Below are 19,373 nucleotides of genomic sequence, written 5' to 3'. Positions count from 1 at the left end.
AATTTCTGCTTTGCAAGAGCGCTATGTTATGCTGAAACTTGAGAAACACTCAAAGAGTTCCAGATTTATGGGCACTGTATACTTGTACATTTTACCTCAGTACTGTTCTTATGTCCATGTAAATGCAGAGCAGGTGAATGAACATACTCATTACCGGGAGGGAAGAAGAAATGAAGATATAAACCCTCTGGTAGGGAACTGTGCAGCCAGCAGCTTAGTGTTTATGACAGGACTGTTCATCCTCAACAGCTGTATAATTTGAATCCCCATTTCATTTCAGCTAGCAGGGCCCAGCTATGTAGCGATAAGGGGAAATGGGTTTAAACTAAAACAGGGGAAGCTTAAATTGGATATAAGGAAAAAGTTCTCTACTGTGAGGGTGGTGAGGCACTGGAATGGGTTGCCCAAAGAAGTGGTAAATGCTCCATCCCTGGCAGTGTTCAAGGTCAGACTGGACAGAGCCTTGCGTGACATGGTCTAGTGTGAGGTGTCCCTGCCATGGCAGGGAGGATGGAACTAGATGTTCTTAAGGTCCTTTTCAATCCAAATCATTCTATATATAAGAAATTTCACATGTTCAAAGAGGGACACCTCCAGCCTAACCTTCTTACAGCAAACAGCCAGATGTAAGCACTTACTACAAAACAGCCGCTGCACCTCAGTGGTGGTGAAAAGGTGCCAGAAGGGCAGAATGCTTATACAGGCCAATGCTTTCATCCCAGTGCCTAGGATTTTTTTCCAGAATGAACTGCTTGGTTTGGAAGGAGACTTTGGAATCAGATTTTTCAAAAAGACATTTTTTATACATGTCATCAAGAAGGGGACAGGTATACAGTAACACCCAGGAGTACCTGGGTGTTTCTGAGGATCAGAGATGCGTAAGGCTAAGTTTTTTGGTTAGAATTTTCATCCACTCTGCCCTAAATACTTCTAATGCACACTGGAAAGCTCAGTGCACAATTACTAACTCTAATTTCCAGCATTACAATAGTTAACTGTCCCCACCAAAAAAGTGACCTTAGAAAGGGGCTTTTTTGGCTATGTGGAGGAATGAAGCTCGTTGCCTAGTAATAGAGAGTCAGAACTCTTTTGCTATTTCTATCTCCAAAAACATGGTTTGGGCTACATTTAGATTATTAAATAGTGCATCACAGTAACCACCAATTCTGTAGACTGGACAGCACTGATGACCCAACAACCACAATGAGTGACCTTTATTTTGGGGGTAGGTATTTTGGACCATCTCTACACCAGCCTGACAAGACAAACACCACTAACACTGGGCCTGCATTACATACTCCCCCAGGGTGCATTTTGCAGTTCCATTTCATACTATAAGAACCAAACTTGTATATCCCAAGACCCCTTCATGAGTTGAGCAAAAGTCCAGCAGAGATGGACAATCCGCTACAAAAGGTACACTCTTGATCTGACCTAGATAGAGACATCCTAAGGGTGCTTCTTACAGTGGTATTTACAGATAATCACTACATCATAAAACATTAAAATCTTCCAGCTGAACCAAACAGTAATGTGGGCAAGTCTTTTCAGCACACCAGCAAAGACGCAGTTAGGGGCCACCCTTGCTAGAAGGAACAGGATGCATTCTGGAAAAACAGACTTCTGCCAGAAAGCATCCTGAATAGCACCTCTGCCTATTTTTCTTTGAAACAGAAAACCAATCCACACGTTTTTGTTTTTTTTTTTTTGGGGGGGGAATGTAATTTATTTCACTTAACTTTTTATATTTTTAGTACAAATTCCATTATACAAAAAGCATACAAAGTAAGACCACCACCACTGCTTTGCACAGTTGAAAATACTGTAAGATTATGTTTGCTTCATTGGAGCAGGAATGTTGGCAGATGCTTGTTCTAGGTAAGCTAATGGACCCTGAGGCATTTCTGCAGGCTTTTTGTGCTGTACACTAATATCTTCCAGGACCTGCTGCCAGTGTCGCAGTTTACCCAAATGCTTCTGAATTAATGCTTCTTTCCTCTGCAATTCATTTCTTAATTCTGAAACATCCTAGGAATGAAAAAATGCATGTTAGTAAACAGATGGTCTTCAGAAGAAAAACCACCTCGCATACAGAACATGTAATTTTTTTTGCTTGAGTTTTCAAGCTGATCTAACAGGGATTCTAACAATGAGAAGTGTCTAATGAAACAGAGGGAAAGTGCTGTTCATGCACTAGTTCTGCTCCCCTTGGTCATATGTTTCAGAGATCATTACTCCCAGCAAAATTTAACCAACTGGTTTGTTTCTTCCCATGAAACTGTCATCCATGTTCCAACACCCCACAGTGCAGCAGGCATCTAGCTTCTCCAGGTTCATGGTGAGAGCCATGTTAATGGTCTAGTTCTACCAACTTAAGGTACAGCATCACATTGAGAAACCCAAAATTCAGCTGAACAAGGTGACTCACTGTACTGGTGCACAGCTTACCTGATCTAGCACAACACAGGTAATCAATTTAAACATACCTCTTTAATGACTTGCTCCGGTTTCTGGACTGATAGCTGCAGTCTTTTTTGTAGGAAGAAGCATTCAGTTTGTCTTGCAACGTCCAGAAATTTCTGGATGCACTGATCAACACCTAAAATAAAGGAACAAAATAGGGCAGATTCCCAAAAAAAAACCAAACTATTTCATAGTATTTTCTAGAAAGAAAATCTGAAGATTTACTAAAATGACATATTTCTAAACCCAGGATGTGCATGAAATCTCTGTATAAAACACTGCTTTGCAAGCATTCAGAACTCTCAAAAAAAGACAGCAACTTTTTCCAAGTTTTAGTATATTTTTGACAATGACAAAGAGTGATAAAATATTTGTGAAACTTGGTTGAATAAAGAAACCACTTCAGGCTCAATGAAAGGGTCTCAAATATGGCCCAGCTTGAGGCCATTTCTTCTATGCCTTGTTACTTGAGAGAAGAGACCAACATCCACCTCACTCCTTTCAGGTAGTTGTGTAGAAAGAGAAAAGGTGCCCCCTGAGGCTCCTTGTCTCCAGAAAAAAAACCGGTCCTTCAGCCGTTCCTCATCACACTTGTGCTCCAGATCCTTCACCAGCTTTGTTGCCCTTCCCTGGCCCTGCTCCAGCACCTCAATGTCTGTCTTGTCGTGAGGGGCCCAGAACTGAACACAGGATTCGAGGTGTGAGCAACCCAAAATTATGTCAGTCACCGTTCAAAGAAAGAGTAACAACCGAGTTTTTAAACCTCTTTCGGCCTCAAACGACAAGGCACACACACACACTCCCGGCAAAGCCCAAATGCACCTGCAAACCTTCATAAGAACCTTTAGGAGGAGTCAGCCCCAGTCCGTGCTCCTCGGTATTCCAGCCCTGCACAACAAAACCGTGGCGTATCCATGGTTTCCGAGCAGCCAAGCGCAGCACCTCGGCACCGCCCGAAAGCCTCCGAGGGCTAAGCCCGGCCCGGCGCGGCGCGGCCGCTGTACACCCACAACCCCGGGGCCTCACCGGTGCGGATCTCCTCCTGGTCTGTGCCGTTCACGTAGTCCTGGCTCACCAGCGAGGCGAAGCAGGCCTGCGAAAGGCGGGAACGCGGAAGTAAGCAGGAGAGCAGCGCCCACCCGCGACCAACCCCAGCCCGGCCCACACACCTCGAAGGACGCTTCCAGCTCGTCCACCAGCGTGTTGTTGGGATTGCGCGGCCCCGTCGGAGGCGGGATGAGGCCTGCCGGGCCGGGCCCACCGGGAGGTCCCGGCGGTGGCGGCGGCCCCGGAGGCTGGTTACCGAACATGCCGCTCAGCGCCCCCGCCATGGCTCAGCGCAGCCGCGCCTGCGCAGAGGGGCGGCAGCAACGGGCAGGGCCCGCGCCGCCTCAGCGCCGAGAGTCGGTACCTCAGCGCCTTACACGGCAAAGAGAGGCAGCAGGGAAAGCGCAGCCGTGCTGCGCAGCTGGACACTGCTTCCCCAGCCTCTGCCGGACCCCAGCCCCGTCAGCACCCCTTCAGCACCTATTGCACACCAGCGTTTCGGAACAAATACCACCAAATTCTCAAGAACACATCACCTCACGCGGCAATTGCTAAGAGTTCGATGTTTGAACTGATTCTGGGAATACCATCCCTGCTTGGAGCCTCCCAGGCTCACACCAATAGAAGGAAAGCAGCAGAATGACAAAAATCATGCAAGATGAACACCAAACATTAACCTGCACTCATTAGCTTTTGTAAAACAGTTACAATATACACTTGTGTTGGCACTTGCTTAAGACTCATTACACACTTTAGCCCTGAAGCCAGGCTAGCCACACCAATTTCAACAGCCCATCATTTCTACCCCAACACACACCAACAGCAGTTTTATTTTTAGTAAGTTAAAATGCTAGAACATTTTTATAAACCCCTTTGTAGAGTTACCATCCACAGTCCCTGTGTTTCACCCCAGAGGCACAGCTACGATCACCATCATTAATCCTCTCACTCAAAACACACACCCACGTAAAAGATTTATTGTTTGCAGTAATTATGCTTATGTCACATATAAAATAGGGCAGATGCTATCCATCATTGTGTTTTGATACTAAATATCTCAATAGTTCAAACTATATTTTAAGCTGCATAATAGGAGATAACAAATCTCAAAGGTGAGATACTCTTACTCAAGTAACGGTTTATAAAATGCATTTGTAGTTTGTTGCCGTAGTGAAAATATTCTTGGGCTATTCATTTCTGAAAAATACTTTTCCAGATATTTTTCTTATGGCAGAGTGGATGATTTAGAATAAGTATTTTATGTGGTATTGTAACTATCTTGGCTCAGTCGAGCTGCAAACTCCACCAGCGTTCTTGTAGGCCGCCCTGCCATGCCCTTTCGAAGGTAGGGCACCTCATCTTTATTTGACATCACACCAGCTATGTCTAGATGAGCCCAGTGGGAGGCAGTCACGAATTCCTTCAGGAATGCAGCAGCTGTGCAAGCTCCTCCAGGTCTGTGGGAAGCAACGAAACCGTGTTGTTTCTAAAGCAACACCAACAGCGCGAACATGAAAGGACTTCACTGAAGGGAAGGGGCACATGAAGGATACTGATACAACTCACCTGCTGTACTTGCCAACGTTACTCAGATCTGCAAGAGGAGAGTCTGTTACTTGTTTTGTGTAGTGTTGAAAAAGAGGCATTCTCCAAACTCTGTCTCCTGTCACGACGCTGGCCTGAAACAGAGACACTGACAGCTTATGCAAATTTTTCTTTTATTTTTTTGAACCGCATTGATAAGCCCCAGTATCATATGTCCTTATTTTTGTTTAGCTTTGATTAGTCCAAAAAATCTTTAGCCCAATATAGTATTAGTATTTTGGGAAAATATTGCAAAATGAAACAGTGTATTTCAAAAGTAGCAAATCCTACTTTTTTGGGGTACTTTAGTGTTAGTCAAAAGCCAAAAATCTAAAGACTGGGGTTTGAGGTTGGGTGTTCTTCCATCCCCCCCCCCATCTGCCCTTCAGAGGCTTCCTTTAGCCATCACATTTCTGTCACTCACGAGGCCCCTCTGAATTTTGGTCTCAGTGTTGTTAAGCACGATCAGTTCTTTTTAACATGAATGTATTAGAGAATGGTTTGGGGTGGAAAGGTCCTTAAGATCACCTAGTTCCAACCCCCTGCCATGAGCAGGGACACCTCACACTATACCATGTCACCCAAGGCCCTGTTCAACCTGGCCTTGAACACCACCAGGAATGGAGCATTTACCACTTCTATCAATTCCTTTCAGTAAGCCAGAGCTTATGCATATGCAGTAAGTTGTCCGAACATGCAAATCCTCAACATGATGTGCATGCTGTTTGCTGTATGATATGAAACCTCAAAAACGATCTAGTAATTCATAGAAAAAATAATTATTTTCAATTTTGGTATAGTACTAACACCATTCCTACCAGATTTCAAAATGTAATAATATATCTTTTAGATTCGCATAAAATAAGACTTTCAGTAATGCATTAACTTTTCAGTAACAGCTATTACTGAATTACTACTATGATTTAACAGTGCAGCTTACTTACCTCATAAAGGTGATTCCAAAGCCAAGATGAGTTTGTGAACACTCCAGTTGCAGCTGACCCCAGTGCAATGTCCATGGCACCTACAGAAACACACCTTCATGGTTATACAACAAAGGCAGAAAGTGGACCTGAGCTATTCCTCTGCATCCTGACTCCTCACAGAATTTTCCAGTTTTAATTCTGAACTCTGCAAGAACTAAAGATTTTAGTATACCTGCATTTCTAAAAGTTTAAGTGTTGTCCTATTAGATTATACAAATGTATTAACAAGAATTCATAAAAACTTATATTCTGTATCTCATTAAACTACAATTTTCTGTTTTCAGCTAGATGTTTCTTAGCAGTATTCCAATAGAATGCATTCAGCAATAGAAGTGTCCCCCCCAAAAATCCCAATTTTATTGTTTATTGTGAAAATACAAGGGAGTGAACATTTTGCAATTTAAAGACCTCTAAAATTTCTGAGCTGATACTTTCTCTTCTGTGAATTTCACTTGCATAGATACTAACCCATGCCTACACCAGAGGGATTACATACATATTTATTTGATGCCACAGAACTGTTTCTGTAATGCCAACACTCAATTCTCAGCAAGATTAAATAAAAAAAGAAGAAAAAATGTAGTTTAACAACACGGTACATCAGAGAAATTTCTAGAGGAGCTCTTCTCCTTGTGCTTGGTGCCCAAGGATTTCAAATACAGAATAATCTATAGTGGGAGTAAACTTCTATCATGCTCTTTATATGATAATACTTTTATATAAGCAAATGATCTTAAAATCATCTTCCCTTCTGTCTAGTTAAATTTTCCACAGAATATGAACTGAATAAGTGGATGGAACATCATTTAAAGCACTAGGAGAGAATATATAGAAAAATAATGATTTTGCTTAGTGTATTCATTAAGCAACACAGTAGACTCCTGTCTGAACTCCTCTTCCATATTTGCTCTCATTTCAGCTACAGCTGCTCATGGGTAGTTCATGAGATACATATACAATGATGATTTTAAATCTGAATTATAACCTCATTCATATACAGCTGTAGAGATGAAACAATTAAAGAACATGTTATTATGCCTGAAAGTGTGCAAATGACACATAAAATAAGAGATACTTCAGTCAAACGAATTCTTAGGAGCATGACAATAACTCTCCTATTTTATTATCTAGAATCATGGAGACCTGAGCTAGCTCACATGATGGAAGAGCTGGTGCAGGCTAGGTCAGAGCTCAAGCACTCAGGAAGCCCTTCACAAAGAAGCTATTTTGACTCCAGTATGGCCAGTGCCATATGGATACTACACCAGTATCTCTGCCTCACATGGTCCCAGGAGCTGGGAAGACTTAACTCAGAAATGGAAGCACTGGGAAACATTGTGCAGAAACATCCAAGCCTGCATAGGTTTTCCTGCTTAATTCCAGCTCAGCTGGGCCAGCCCAAGTCCATCTGTGTTGCTACATGCCAGTACTCCCCCCAGTCCTGAAGACACTGTATAAGTTGTTAGAGCATAAGCTGTGCTAGTTGCTGCTCTAAAACAGGTAAAATCTCAGTTGCTTTTGAATTTAGGTTGACTTTATCTACACGCTGTTAACTAATCCACAGCCCAATTAATAACAGTAACAAAGAACTGACTTACAAAATGAGCAGGGGAGGAAGACTGCTTACCTGTTAGTGTTGCAGCATTCAGAATAGCCCTTGCATTAAAACTGTGGGCGTAACAGAGAGCATCAGCTAGCAGCAGTCTTCCTTCTGCATCTGTGTTATCTACCTTCAGGTGCAAAATTAGTAAAAATAGATTAACTATTGAAAACATCCCTTTCATTGACTTATTTCTTACATGGTATCTTAAAGAGCTGTCAGATTATAAATGCACTGTGAAAGAATGGCAGGTCAGCCAAAATTTATTCAAAAAAAGAAAAGAAAAAGGAAAAAGACAGTATCAATTTAAAGTTATAAAATAAAAGTGTATCTGTAGCTGAGGCCAGGTGATCTTTCAGCACTACAGCCTCCTTTGCACAGGTCTCTGTGCCCCAGAAGAGCCTAGAGATGTACCCCAGTGGAGCCCAGAAGCTGCTTCAGAGCACACACAGAGATCTGGCCCATGGAAATCACAGCTGAGGAGGACCATCTACCATGGAGCAGCACAGGTGAATGCCTGGAAACAGCTCCTTGTTATGCTGCTTTCCTGCTTTGGAGCTTGAAATTTTTCCCCTCTGAAAAACAAAAATCAATAGCCCCCCTTGTTCCTTTCCCCTTTCAGGGAAGACTGATGCTGAATTCTGCAAGATTAATTGCATGTTGTGCTCTGAGCTACTAGCACTCTCCTGCAAATTTCTTCTTGGTGGGGGAATATGGGTCCAGTCTTTTCCTTCAGATCAGGGGGTGACTGAACTCAGTTTTGGGAAAAGAACCTCAGGAAACTGGAAGGTTCAACAAGTCAAAGATGCAGATTCACAGAAATTCAGACAGAAATACTGATTAAGCCACCTACTTCGGCACAAAAATCAGTTATCCATCGCACAGTGACTTGCAGTACCATTTAATCTATTAAATGAGTATGGAACTTCTTGGATTAAATATGAAATATGCATTCTGGGGTACTGATTTGGCAACCAACAGCCCATGACTCAGAGTTCTGATTGTCCCAAGGAGCTTGGCACTGTAAAGGCCTAGGTTATGTGACCAGGGAACTAATACTCTAATGTCTTACTGCAGATAGGAGGCAAGTGTCCTGAAGGGTCACTGGAAGCAATTAATGCTCTTCACATGGACAGAGAACCTGTATTTATGAGCACTGTGACAACCTCTTGTGCTAAAACAAGATTTTCTAGCATGTGCAGTAAATGACTGCACTTTTCAGCTTTTCCTAGCAACTTACAAAATTTGTCTCATCTCTTCAATCTATTTAGATTTGAAAGAATCCTATGACAACAATTTCTAATTGATAACATGCTGCTTACATTTTTAAGAACAGTATACTTGTGCTGCTTATCTTCCTAAAGGGTCTTTTCAAACATGTCCTCTGACTGCAGTCATAACTTGATTGGTTAAACCAATTCTCTAGAAGTATTTAAAACCCAAGTTTCACATACATACCTGTATTGTTTTTCCATTCTTGGCTCTAACTACATCCCCAGGCTTGTTTGCCTTGCCACTGGGCATATTTTCACAGAGGGGTGCCACACCTCAGAGAGAAAAAGAAAAATGAATTACTAGTTTCTTTCTCAGAAAAGACATAGAAAAAACACTTAGAACCACCCCCACCCCCCCCCCCCCTTAAGGAAACAGTACTATTCTCATCTTGAATTCATGCTCAAAAATCCAAATTTTCCAGGTTACTAAAAGACACATGGTCCAGTTTTCAATCAGGGAATTCCTCTACATGCTGCACCACCACGTTCTCCCACCCACACTGTTTTGCCACAAGGATTTACTTCTACTTTATGCCTGGACTAGTGAGATCAGAGGAGCAACAAATATTATCTCACATTTTCCATATATGTATCATTAGTCACATGTAAAGAGATTTCTTCCTGAAATTAAAAACTTCTCAGACGAATACTGAGCCATTCAAGCTCTGCTCATTGAAATTACACACTGTATAATGTCAAGGGAGGGGGCCAAGGTCCCACCATAGGACTACAGCCATAAGAAAAGCAAACAGAGATGAACAAAAGAGAGGGTCAGCCTCAAAGCCCCAGTTACGAATGGGATAATAGGATGAAAGGCACTCCACCATTCTCACGGAAAACCTGCTCCTGGCACAAGGAATAAGCGAACTGAATGAAGGCCACCACTTTTCAGTGGAATTGCGTACACAGACTTTTGCTCCACTGATTCTGCCCTTCCCAGGGCATTCTTTAGGTGAGGAATGGCGTGAGGGTGGGTTTTGCTGCCCTCTACTGGCTGAAGAATAAAAGTGACGAAATTACTAGTGCCCTGTAAATCAAGGTTGTCAAACATAAAACTTATCCTAGAATGGATTACGTGTCGTCCCCAGCTTGTTTTACCACGGTTCCTGAATCAGCTCATTTAATTTTAGCTGTGCAACATTTCTGCAGGAAAAGTAAGCACTGCTCGTCCTTAAAAGTACTGGTTTGGGTTGGTTGGTTTAGATTTCTGCTGAGCTACTCACCCAATGAAACAAAAACTGATCTCTGTTCCTGTTCAGCTGTGGTACATGCCCACCGAACACCTTTTCACTTCTAATTGCTTTTAAAGATCTCCAGACTCCTTCTTGGAATGAAGGATCAGGACTTACGAAAAACTCATCGAAAGTAAGTTTATTGACAACCATTTCTCTCTTAAGATGTAAAAATCAGGCTTTCACAATTTTAATTTGGTGTTGCAGTACTTTATTCAAGCAAAGCCAGTAACTGTGCAAAGCAAGCAAAAAGAGAAGAGAGGCTGAACAGGGAATGAGAGCAGTCAGTCTGCAAGAGGCCAGGACATTTCTGTAAGATCATAACCAGTACTCATACTAGAACTTTAGTGTTTAAACAAAATCTTGTAAAATTCAGATTTCTGGCTTCTCACACACATACATACACACACTTACCAATTATGTTAAGAGGGAGATTTAAAGCTGCTGCTGTCACAACGGCTGAGCAGACAGTCGCTGCCCCTCCCATATCTGCTCTCATAGCATCCATACCTGATGATGGCTTCAGTGAAATGCCACCACTGCAACACACAGCACAAGTACCATCAACATGGAGGAGTTTCATGTTGCATACGTTGAGAATATTCTGCCCATCAGTATGTTTCAGCAGCAAGCATCAGGAAATGCTAGACTTGTGCTCTCAACCTGCCACCCCCTAGTAAGCATATTGAAAGCAAGGCAGTGAGGGGCTCCTTTCTGATCATGTATCTCCCTGACTTGTTTTCTCATAGTTAGGACACCATAAGAATCTGCAGTGGACTAACTCAGTGGTCTTCAGAATAACAAAAGAGCACAAAACCAGAACAAAATAGTACACCTGGTAAAATCATCATATGGAAGGGGAACAGACTGACAAATTCTTCAGTAGCTACGTGACATGAAAAGCTATCATAAGGAATAGCTGCAATGCATGAGCTATTTTCTCTTTCCCTAAGCATGACCTAGGTGTCCTGTGACAGACTGCAACTCTAAACATATACATTCTTCATCCAGAGGTTTGCTCAGGCCAAGAAAAAAAGTAGCACATTCTTCATCTTCTTTCCCCAAAAATTTCCATTTTCCCCTTATAATACGAGAGTATATCAGTTCCTACTTTGTTCAACCACTCAAGCTTGTCTTATTCCCAGGCAAAGCAGCACAATCTACTATAAAAGGCAAGTTCATTGGAATGGCATTGGAAGTTGTGCTGAGCATCTACCTATACAACATGAATAGCAGGAAGGCATTTCCCACCTTTAGTCACTAGAATATTAGCACACGTACCTGTCAAATGTAACTCCTTTTCCTACAAACACCAGCGGGCGGTCACTTGCATTAGCACCACCTGAATAGTGAATCTCCAGAAAGATGGGAGGCTCAGCCGAGCCCTTAGCAACACTCAGGAATGCTCCCATCTGCTGTGTCACAATCCAAGACTCTGGTCTGGAACAGAAATACATATTTTTTTTTTTATGTAATTTTAATAATTTTAATTTTGTAATTGGACACCTTAACCAAGGTGACTTTGTTTGTTTTTAAAATACCACAATCCTTGACAGTTTCTTTCTATTAATTTTGGTTTAGTTATTTGGGAAACTGTGGTGTAAATCAATCATTATTGTTTTGTGAAACTGAAAAATACTTCCTCAGAGTTGCTGCTTGGCAATTTTTTTTTGCCTTGTCTAAAAACCCAACCAACCAACAAAACAAACAACAGCTCCTCTGTACTTTCTGTGTCAGAAAGCATCAAACTGCCACTTGCCCATGAGGCTGTGGTCTCCGAGGGCATATGAAGTAACAATACTGCAGCAGGTTACAGTTTAGCTTTCTGTCCATAGCTAACCATCTTGATAGCAAAGTTGACTTCCCTTGGTCTTCTGCTTTTCAACAGAACAGCCTCCAACACTTGCACAACCCGTTAACCCATTTCCACCAAAGAGCAGCAACTAGTAATTCAGAGGCAGGAAGTGTTAGCTGTGCAAATTCAACTGCAAGGGCTTTCACGGCTCCACCTCAACATTTTTAAAAGCTAAAACCCCCTCAAACAACAGTAACAGCAATAAACACAGAATGTTTCATTAACACATCCAAATTAAAAAAAAAAACAACAACAACCCAGAGAGGGCTGTATAAAATCTATTTGGGACAAAAACAAAAGGTATTAGAAAAAAGGTACCTAGTATTTGCCCTCTAGTCACTGAGTCTTCACTAAGCTCCCTTTTCCCGCACTTGTGTTAACTAAGCAGTAATCAGCTGCATGACCAATTGACAGTGAATCATTTCACTGTGTCACAGTATCTTGCCTACCCTGCAAACTAGAAGCTCACCTTCTAAAACTGAGAGTAACTTGCAGCCTGGGTGCCCCTTGTACCTCTTCACAACACACTTCTGCTTTTGTCATTTGAAGCGGCAAAGAGAAAATGAGAGCCCACTACAGACCTAAATAACCTCAAAGGATTTTACCTTATATGGACCTTCACATTGCCGAAACTTTTGAGCTTCTGTTCAATATGTTCAGCAAATTTTATTGGAGTGATGTAATTAGCTGGAGCCTCCATAAGGTACCGAGCGAGGTTCTGACCCTCAGCATAGAGAACACCTTTTTGCCAGGCTTCGCTTTCAGCACTAAACAAAAACATAACAATAATCAGGATTGGAAACATTTGCAAAAGTAAAATGTTGTCAGTATCCATCTGTTCTCTCCTGTATGAAAATACGGCAACATTAAATCAGGGCAATTAAGAACGTCACAGTAATCTTAGTACAAGGAACTTAGTATGAATTCCAAGGGACGTCTAGTGTAGAACTCATCTCTGGTGCTAGTCTGTGCCAAATGCTTCACAGAAAGCCAGAAGAATCCTACAGCAGACAGATGTAAAATTCTCTAACATATTAGGCCTCTTCAAATCCTCACTAGTCAGAGATTGGTTTAAATCCTTAAGCACAAGGTTTAATACCCGTTCCAAAATTTGTAATCACACTAATTGTAACAGCCCTGGATGTTTTTATTTACCACATAAAGCCTCCAAGTCTGTTTTACGCTTTACTGAAATATGATTATGTGATATGAGTGGAATTTGGATCTCCTTTCACAGTGCACTCAAGGCATCTCCCTAACAAATGGCAGAACAAACATTCAAAGTGCTGCCTGTACAGGAAATTGAGATGTCCCTCTAGCTACTCTGCAACACTGCCAGAACAAAACTTCCCATTTTACTGAGACAGAAGTGACTTACTTGGTTAAAAGATAGCACAGCACAGAGCATTAAGCTGGATTCCACCTCTCAAAAAAGCAACACAGTGAAGAAGGAATACAGAATGAATACAGAAACATTGCCTGGATATGGAGGGAGAGACTCAAGAGACCAAATGTCTCAAAGTGGGAAAGGCAATAAGAGGACCTCAAGAGGTAAATCATCAGCAAAAGGAAGATCAGAAATAATGTTGTTCCCTTGCTAAATGGGGCAGACAACCTCGTGAAAACTGAGATGACTGAAGTTTTCAATGCCTGCCTTAATTATTAAGGTCTGCTTCCAGATTCCCCAGTTCTTCATGCTTAGTAACAGAGCCTGGGGAAGAAAGGTACTACCCATGGCAGAGAAAGATAGACTTAGGACTGCTTAAGGAAGCTGGACATTCAGGAGTCCTTGATATCAGGCAACATGTATCCAAGAGTGCTGAGGGAGCAGGCTGGCATCATTACAAGGCTGGTCTCTTTCAGTTTGAAATGTCATGGTGACTGAATGTGGTCCCCAACGACTGGAGAAGGACAAATCCCAATCTTTAAGAATGGCAAGAAGGATATAGGAAACTACAAGGCAGTAATCCTAGACTAATCCCCTAAAGGTGCATGGAGAGAGTAATCTTGGAAGCCATTTCCAGGTACATGAAGGACAAGATGGTCACTGAGAACAGTCATAAATTTGGTTTGGGTAAATCATGCCTGGCCAACTTGCCTGACTTATGGTGAGAGGGTTGGCACAAAGAACCACAGTGGATGTCTTTTATCTTGGCTTTAACAAGGTTTTCACATAGAACCCTTGCAGACAAACGGAGAAAACATGATCTGGAGGGATAGACTATAAAATGGGTGAGACACTGGAAGAACTGTTGGGCTCAGAAGATAAGAGACAACAGTTGAATGGTCTAGCTGGCAGTCAGTCATGTGGTGCTCCCCAGGAGCTGATACTGAGGCTGATACCTTCATCAACAACTTGGAGAATGGAAACTACCCTTGGAAATTCACGGACAGCATGGCACTGCAGGGAGCAGCTGCAATGGAGAGGGTAGGGCCACCATTCACGGGGGCCTTGCCAAGCTGGAGGAATGCATCAGGGGGAACACCATGAAGTTTAACAAAGACTGGTGTAAAGTCCTGCACCTGGGACAGAACAACTCTGTGCAAGTCAGGCTGGACACTGACTACAACTAAGGCAGAAAGCAACGCTGCAGAAAAAAACCTGGGGATCCCGGTGGACAAGTTGAATAGGAGTAAGCAGTGCATTACTCTGGTGACAAAGGCCAACCATGTACTGTGCTGGATTAAAGCTTAGCCAGCACATTAAGGGCAATAATTATTTACTTCCTTGGCATTTGTGAGGCTGCACCGAGCTATGTCCACTTTTGAGTTCCTGAATACAAAACCAATACTGATAAACTGGAGAAAGGACAAAGACTAAGAAGGGTAGAGAGCTGGAGCACATGGCACATGAGAAGCTAAGAGAATTGGGGTTGCTTCACCTAGAGAAGAAAAATTTAGGAAAGATCTAATTGCAGTCTTTACCCTTAAATAGGGTTTATAGAGAAGATGAAGACAGACACATCTCAGAACTGCACAGCAAGGGCGTAACTGACAAGGGTCTCAAGATTCAACAAGGGAAACTGCAGCAGGGGATAAAGAAAAACAAAATTCACCATGAGTGTGGTTAAATACTGGAACAGATGGGCCAGTGAGGCTGTAGAATTTTTGTCTCAGGAGATACTCAAAACTGGACTAAACAAAGGCCTGATCAAGCTTTAAAGTTGTATGCAACTTCCAGGTTATTCCTAATCCAAGCTGCAGCTGGACTAGGTGATCTCCAGAGGTCCTTTCCAACCTAAATTATTTTTATTTCACTAACTTCTATTCTCCCTATTCTTCCAGGTTTGTGTTTTTCTCATGCATAAACATGCACGGTTTTATAAATAAATAAAACCAGCTTTCCTTTTGTCATCACCTTCCATGAAGCTGAGGAGTAACTACAGGCTTCTTTTTTTGCTTCAGCTCATTATATTCATGCAATCCAAGGACAGCACCTTCTGCAGCTGCTTGAGCATCTCCACAGGGGTCTACTTCAACACAAGTGATCTCCAGATCTTGGATCTGTCTACAGCCAACTGAAAAACACAGTATGGAACTAGTGGGCTGAGTATTGCACAGAACAGCAAAACAGGTCTCTGTGGTAATCAATATGACATTTAAAGGGAAAAATAATTTTAACTCAAGATATCCAAGTTGATGGGTAAATCAATTACAAAGATCATTCAGTAGAATGATTAAAAATGCAATGATCATATACTGATAAATTTCAACTAAAATACCACTTGACAGATTATAATGATTAAGACAATTCACGAGAAAAAAGTCCACAGTTGTTCCAATTCCTTTAAACTCAATCTATAGCAAAGAAAAACTCCATCTTCCTCTAGTCCTGCGGATTATAACTATCTGCAATTATCTGCAGGTATCAGAAAAATGTTGTAATTTAGTTTTTTTTCTCTTTTCTTCCAAATGACTTTATACACACTTTTATAAACAAAAATAATATTAAGTTCCATAAATTCTACTTTGTACCCAAATAACTTCACAATGTTTTGGCAGCTGTTAAGACAAGATGAGCTAGCACTCATGGGTGGGTATACATCTGTCATACATGTGACTGACCTCCTGTCATAGATAATAAACTCTGTGGCAAGAACTCTTTTTATTCTTGGTTTATACACACTTAGATACAGCAGTCACCCTTGATTAAGATAAGAGGCCTCCTCTGCCTATAACAGGTAACATACTGAATCATCCTACTGATGTTCTGAAAGACACCAGTTTATAGTACAAGTATCTGTTACAAAATGGGTAACAAAAGTGATTATATATGCATACTGAAGAACAGTGTGAGCATAACGTGAATTGGTGGTGCTCTTGGGCTTCACAACAGCAGTGATTAAACAAGTGCCTTTTCACACTGTTCAGGAAAGTTATTTGATTTCAATAACTGCAGTTACCTGACTGCAGATGGATTTACATGCCCTGTAACTCCTTTCTCACTAAGGAAAAAATTTACATGAGTATCAGTGACAAGTAAGGGTATTTAACAAACCACAGAATAGGTTTTGCATTTCAAAACAAAATCATACCTAGACTCATTCTTCAAAAATGGAACTTGCTGCACCACTGCAATAGTTTTATAGACAATGCTTAAGAAAATGTAAGAGCCAACCTGCAACAGCTGCACGAATGTTTTCTTTGCCTTCATTCCAGTTTTCTTGGTCATTTATTCCAGCATTCTTCTTGCCCAAGCCAACTACAACCACACTTGGAAAGTCCTAGATGAAGCCAACACACAAATGGATTCACTTCCCTCATTGGTACAGCCACAGCAGAGTTGCTAAAAAGACCTTACTTGCTAGACCAAGTACTAAACACCTTCAGTACTTTGTTACATACATTTCCTCATTAAGAGTGCCAGCACTGTGCCACTGTGTTGCACTCCTCATCATTTGCCACAGGCATGCAACCAGTTCTTCTGTCCAGTTAATAATCCTGTGTATTGCAGCAGATAGGGCTTTATGTTCAACACACAGCAAACCTGATATTTCTAAGGGCAAGTCTAAGAGTCCTTTGAAAGCAGATCCAGCTTTCCAGCTAAAACACAGGCCAGAACTTAGCTGGAGAAGCGTAACCTTTTTTGGTACACTACTACTCTGCTCAGGGAAATAAAATCACCTCCAAGGCTAAGCCTATCACCTCAGCTCAGGAGTTGAGCTGGCATGATTTGCCAGGTTACAAACCAAAGCTGCACAGAGGTACACAGCCCCAGAACTCAGGAAAGCAATGCGATGCAGCAGACTAAATGCTTGCCTTATAAACAGCAGACAGTCTGACGGGACTACCTTGTGTTAGAATTGTCATGTCTGGAAGGTCTTTGCACATTCCAGTACACACACTTGCTCCTCCTGCACAGTAGGAGCCAGATCCAGAACTGTTGTGTTTCATTCAGCTCATTCAGTAAGCAGTTATTCAGAGCGCACCACCTTTGGAGCAGATTCGTTTACATCTTCTCAACCTACAGCACAGTGCAGGGAGCATAGGAATACGAAAACGGCCATGCAAATGTTGAAAGCTCCTGTTCTGCAATGCCCCACATGAACCACACCTTTTGTTGAGAGGTGTGAGGGGGAAGAACAGCAGAGCATTTATACAAGCACAACAGTGAATGGCTTAAAGTAAGATGCAAGGGCAAACCTCACACATTAGTCAATATATACACAAAAATCCAGTTAGTACCTGATGCAAACCATGGAATATGCGTGTTTTTCCTTTCTTCAAAGGTGGTCCACATCTAGGACACAAAAAGATTCTTTCAATAAAAAAGTCCTTTATGCAGTTGTTACAATACTACATTCATCCCACACCCCACAGTGTTTCTCAACAGTTCTGGGACACTTGGCTTGGTGCCAATCCACAGAAAAAGGCAGTTCCTATGAACATTTTGCACATTTCCTTAGTGCTCAGTTTTTCCACAGGAGTTCCCTTCCAAATTGCTTGGCCTGGTAGAAGCAAATACCAGCCTGGGAAGTGCTGTGGGTAAAAACACTTAATAACTATAAAAAAGACTGCTCCTATTGGTGTTTGTAGGTACATTAATCCATTTCAGCAGCTGATCACGCACTTACATGGACACAAGTTCTCTCAGCCTTCCAGACACAAGTCTATCAAAAGCATCTCCTGCACTAGTGAGCTGGGCAGCACCTCCATCCTTTTCACTTGAATAGATCCCCAGAACAAGACCCTAAGAAAGGATACACAGGGATGTAAACAACATGAAATTTAACGACCCATCTAAAAGGCAGCAAGCACACTGTTTGCATCATAGCTACTGCATATACTCAGTTTATGTATTTATCCAACAATGCACAGAGCAACTCTTTGGTAAACCAGGTCACCACAACCAGCACTTCGAAGGGTGAAAAACACACAGTATAATTAAAGACACAATCATTTTGCCTACCACGTAGAAAACAAAACCTGTTTCAACCTGTGATTAAAAGTACAAAAGAGCAGCTCCCCCAGTCATAGCCCTCCAGCGAGGTTCACCCAACTGGAGGGAACAGCAGCTCCTCTCCTGCGGGCCAGCCCCGCAGGGCAAGGCGACCACCTCGGCACCGCAGGTTTTCGAGCTAAAGCCCGGGGCTGGACCTGGGAAGCGCTGGGCGACCGGCACGCTCAGCCACGGCTGCGGAACAGCAGGAGGAAGGAAGGGGCACCTCGCGTCATGGCTGCCCGCTCCCGCCTTGGGTCACCCCGGGCAAGGGGGGGGTCCCTGTGCCCCCTCACCTTCCCGCCCGCGGCGCGGCTGCAGCCCCTGCAGGCCAGCGGGAGGTCCCGGCCGAGGCGGCGGGCCGCGCTCCGCACACCCGGCAGCAGCATGGCAGGCGGCAACAGTCGCGCCAGTCGCTTCATCAGCCGGCGCCGAGCGGGGCGGGGCAGGCGAGGGGCGGTCGGGACGGAGCCGGGAGGCAAGGATCCGTCACAGGTCGGTGTCTGCGGGGACACGAGCGGTGTTTCGGGGTTTAGGTGTGCGCAGGGCTGTGCACCGCAAGGGATGGGGATCGGTCCCACAGGGGATGTTTGCCCTCCTGCTGTGTGCTCCAGGGGAGTGTGCCACAGCGTCGCTTGTGGGCTTGTCACAGACGCTAACTGTCCCGGTACGCATACTGAAGATTAAAATGTACGTGTACTGTGCTAACGTACGTGTACCAGCTAACGCACCTTCACAGACTGGGTTGGTTTGCTGCCCATCCGGTATCACACCATCTTCCCGGAGTCATGGCGCAGGGTAAAGACTGAGTGAAAGCACCGGCAGAGTCAGAAAAACAGTGAAGTAGGGGAGTGTTATAAACTAGGAATCACTCCTTCTGCCTTATTCTAAAA

At 42.9% G+C, this 19,373-nt stretch overlaps 2 protein-coding genes across 2 annotated transcripts; both read right to left on the bottom strand.

Moving 5' to 3' along the window:
- Nucleotides 1–1,718: 1,718 nt before the first annotated feature.
- Nucleotides 1,719–3,835, bottom strand: MED28 (mediator complex subunit 28). Its single transcript, XM_062636473.1, has 4 exons — nucleotides 3,633–3,835; nucleotides 3,490–3,556; nucleotides 2,487–2,599; nucleotides 1,719–2,028 (listed from the first exon to the last, which is right to left on the bottom strand). The coding sequence occupies exons 1-4, from the start codon at nucleotides 3,792–3,794 to the stop codon at nucleotides 1,831–1,833; spliced, it is 540 nt and encodes a 179-aa protein (XP_062492457.1). The 5' UTR covers nucleotides 3,795–3,835; the 3' UTR covers nucleotides 1,719–1,830.
- Nucleotides 3,836–4,471: 636 nt separating this feature from the next.
- LAP3 (leucine aminopeptidase 3) lies at nucleotides 4,472–18,877 on the bottom strand. The gene is made up of 13 exons (XM_062636433.1): nucleotides 18,777–18,877; nucleotides 18,116–18,231; nucleotides 17,727–17,781; nucleotides 16,660–16,765; nucleotides 15,400–15,559; nucleotides 12,647–12,808; nucleotides 11,468–11,626; nucleotides 10,601–10,725; nucleotides 9,139–9,227; nucleotides 7,708–7,810; nucleotides 6,039–6,118; nucleotides 5,077–5,189; nucleotides 4,472–4,967 (listed from the first exon to the last, which is right to left on the bottom strand). Exons 1-13 carry the CDS (start codon nucleotides 18,867–18,869, stop codon nucleotides 4,769–4,771), a joined length of 1,560 nt encoding a protein of 519 aa, XP_062492417.1. The 5' UTR covers nucleotides 18,870–18,877; the 3' UTR covers nucleotides 4,472–4,768.
- Nucleotides 18,878–19,373: the final 496 nt, after the last annotated feature.

This window comes from Pezoporus occidentalis, unplaced genomic scaffold (assembly GCF_034315485.1).
Source record: "Pezoporus occidentalis ecotype Australia unplaced genomic scaffold, CSIRO_AGI_Poc_V1 ctg48, whole genome shotgun sequence".
Lineage (NCBI taxonomy): Eukaryota > Metazoa > Chordata > Aves > Psittaciformes > Psittacidae > Pezoporus > Pezoporus occidentalis.
Note: the sequence above shows the minus strand (reverse complement) of the source record. Positions and strands in the feature narration are given on the sequence as shown.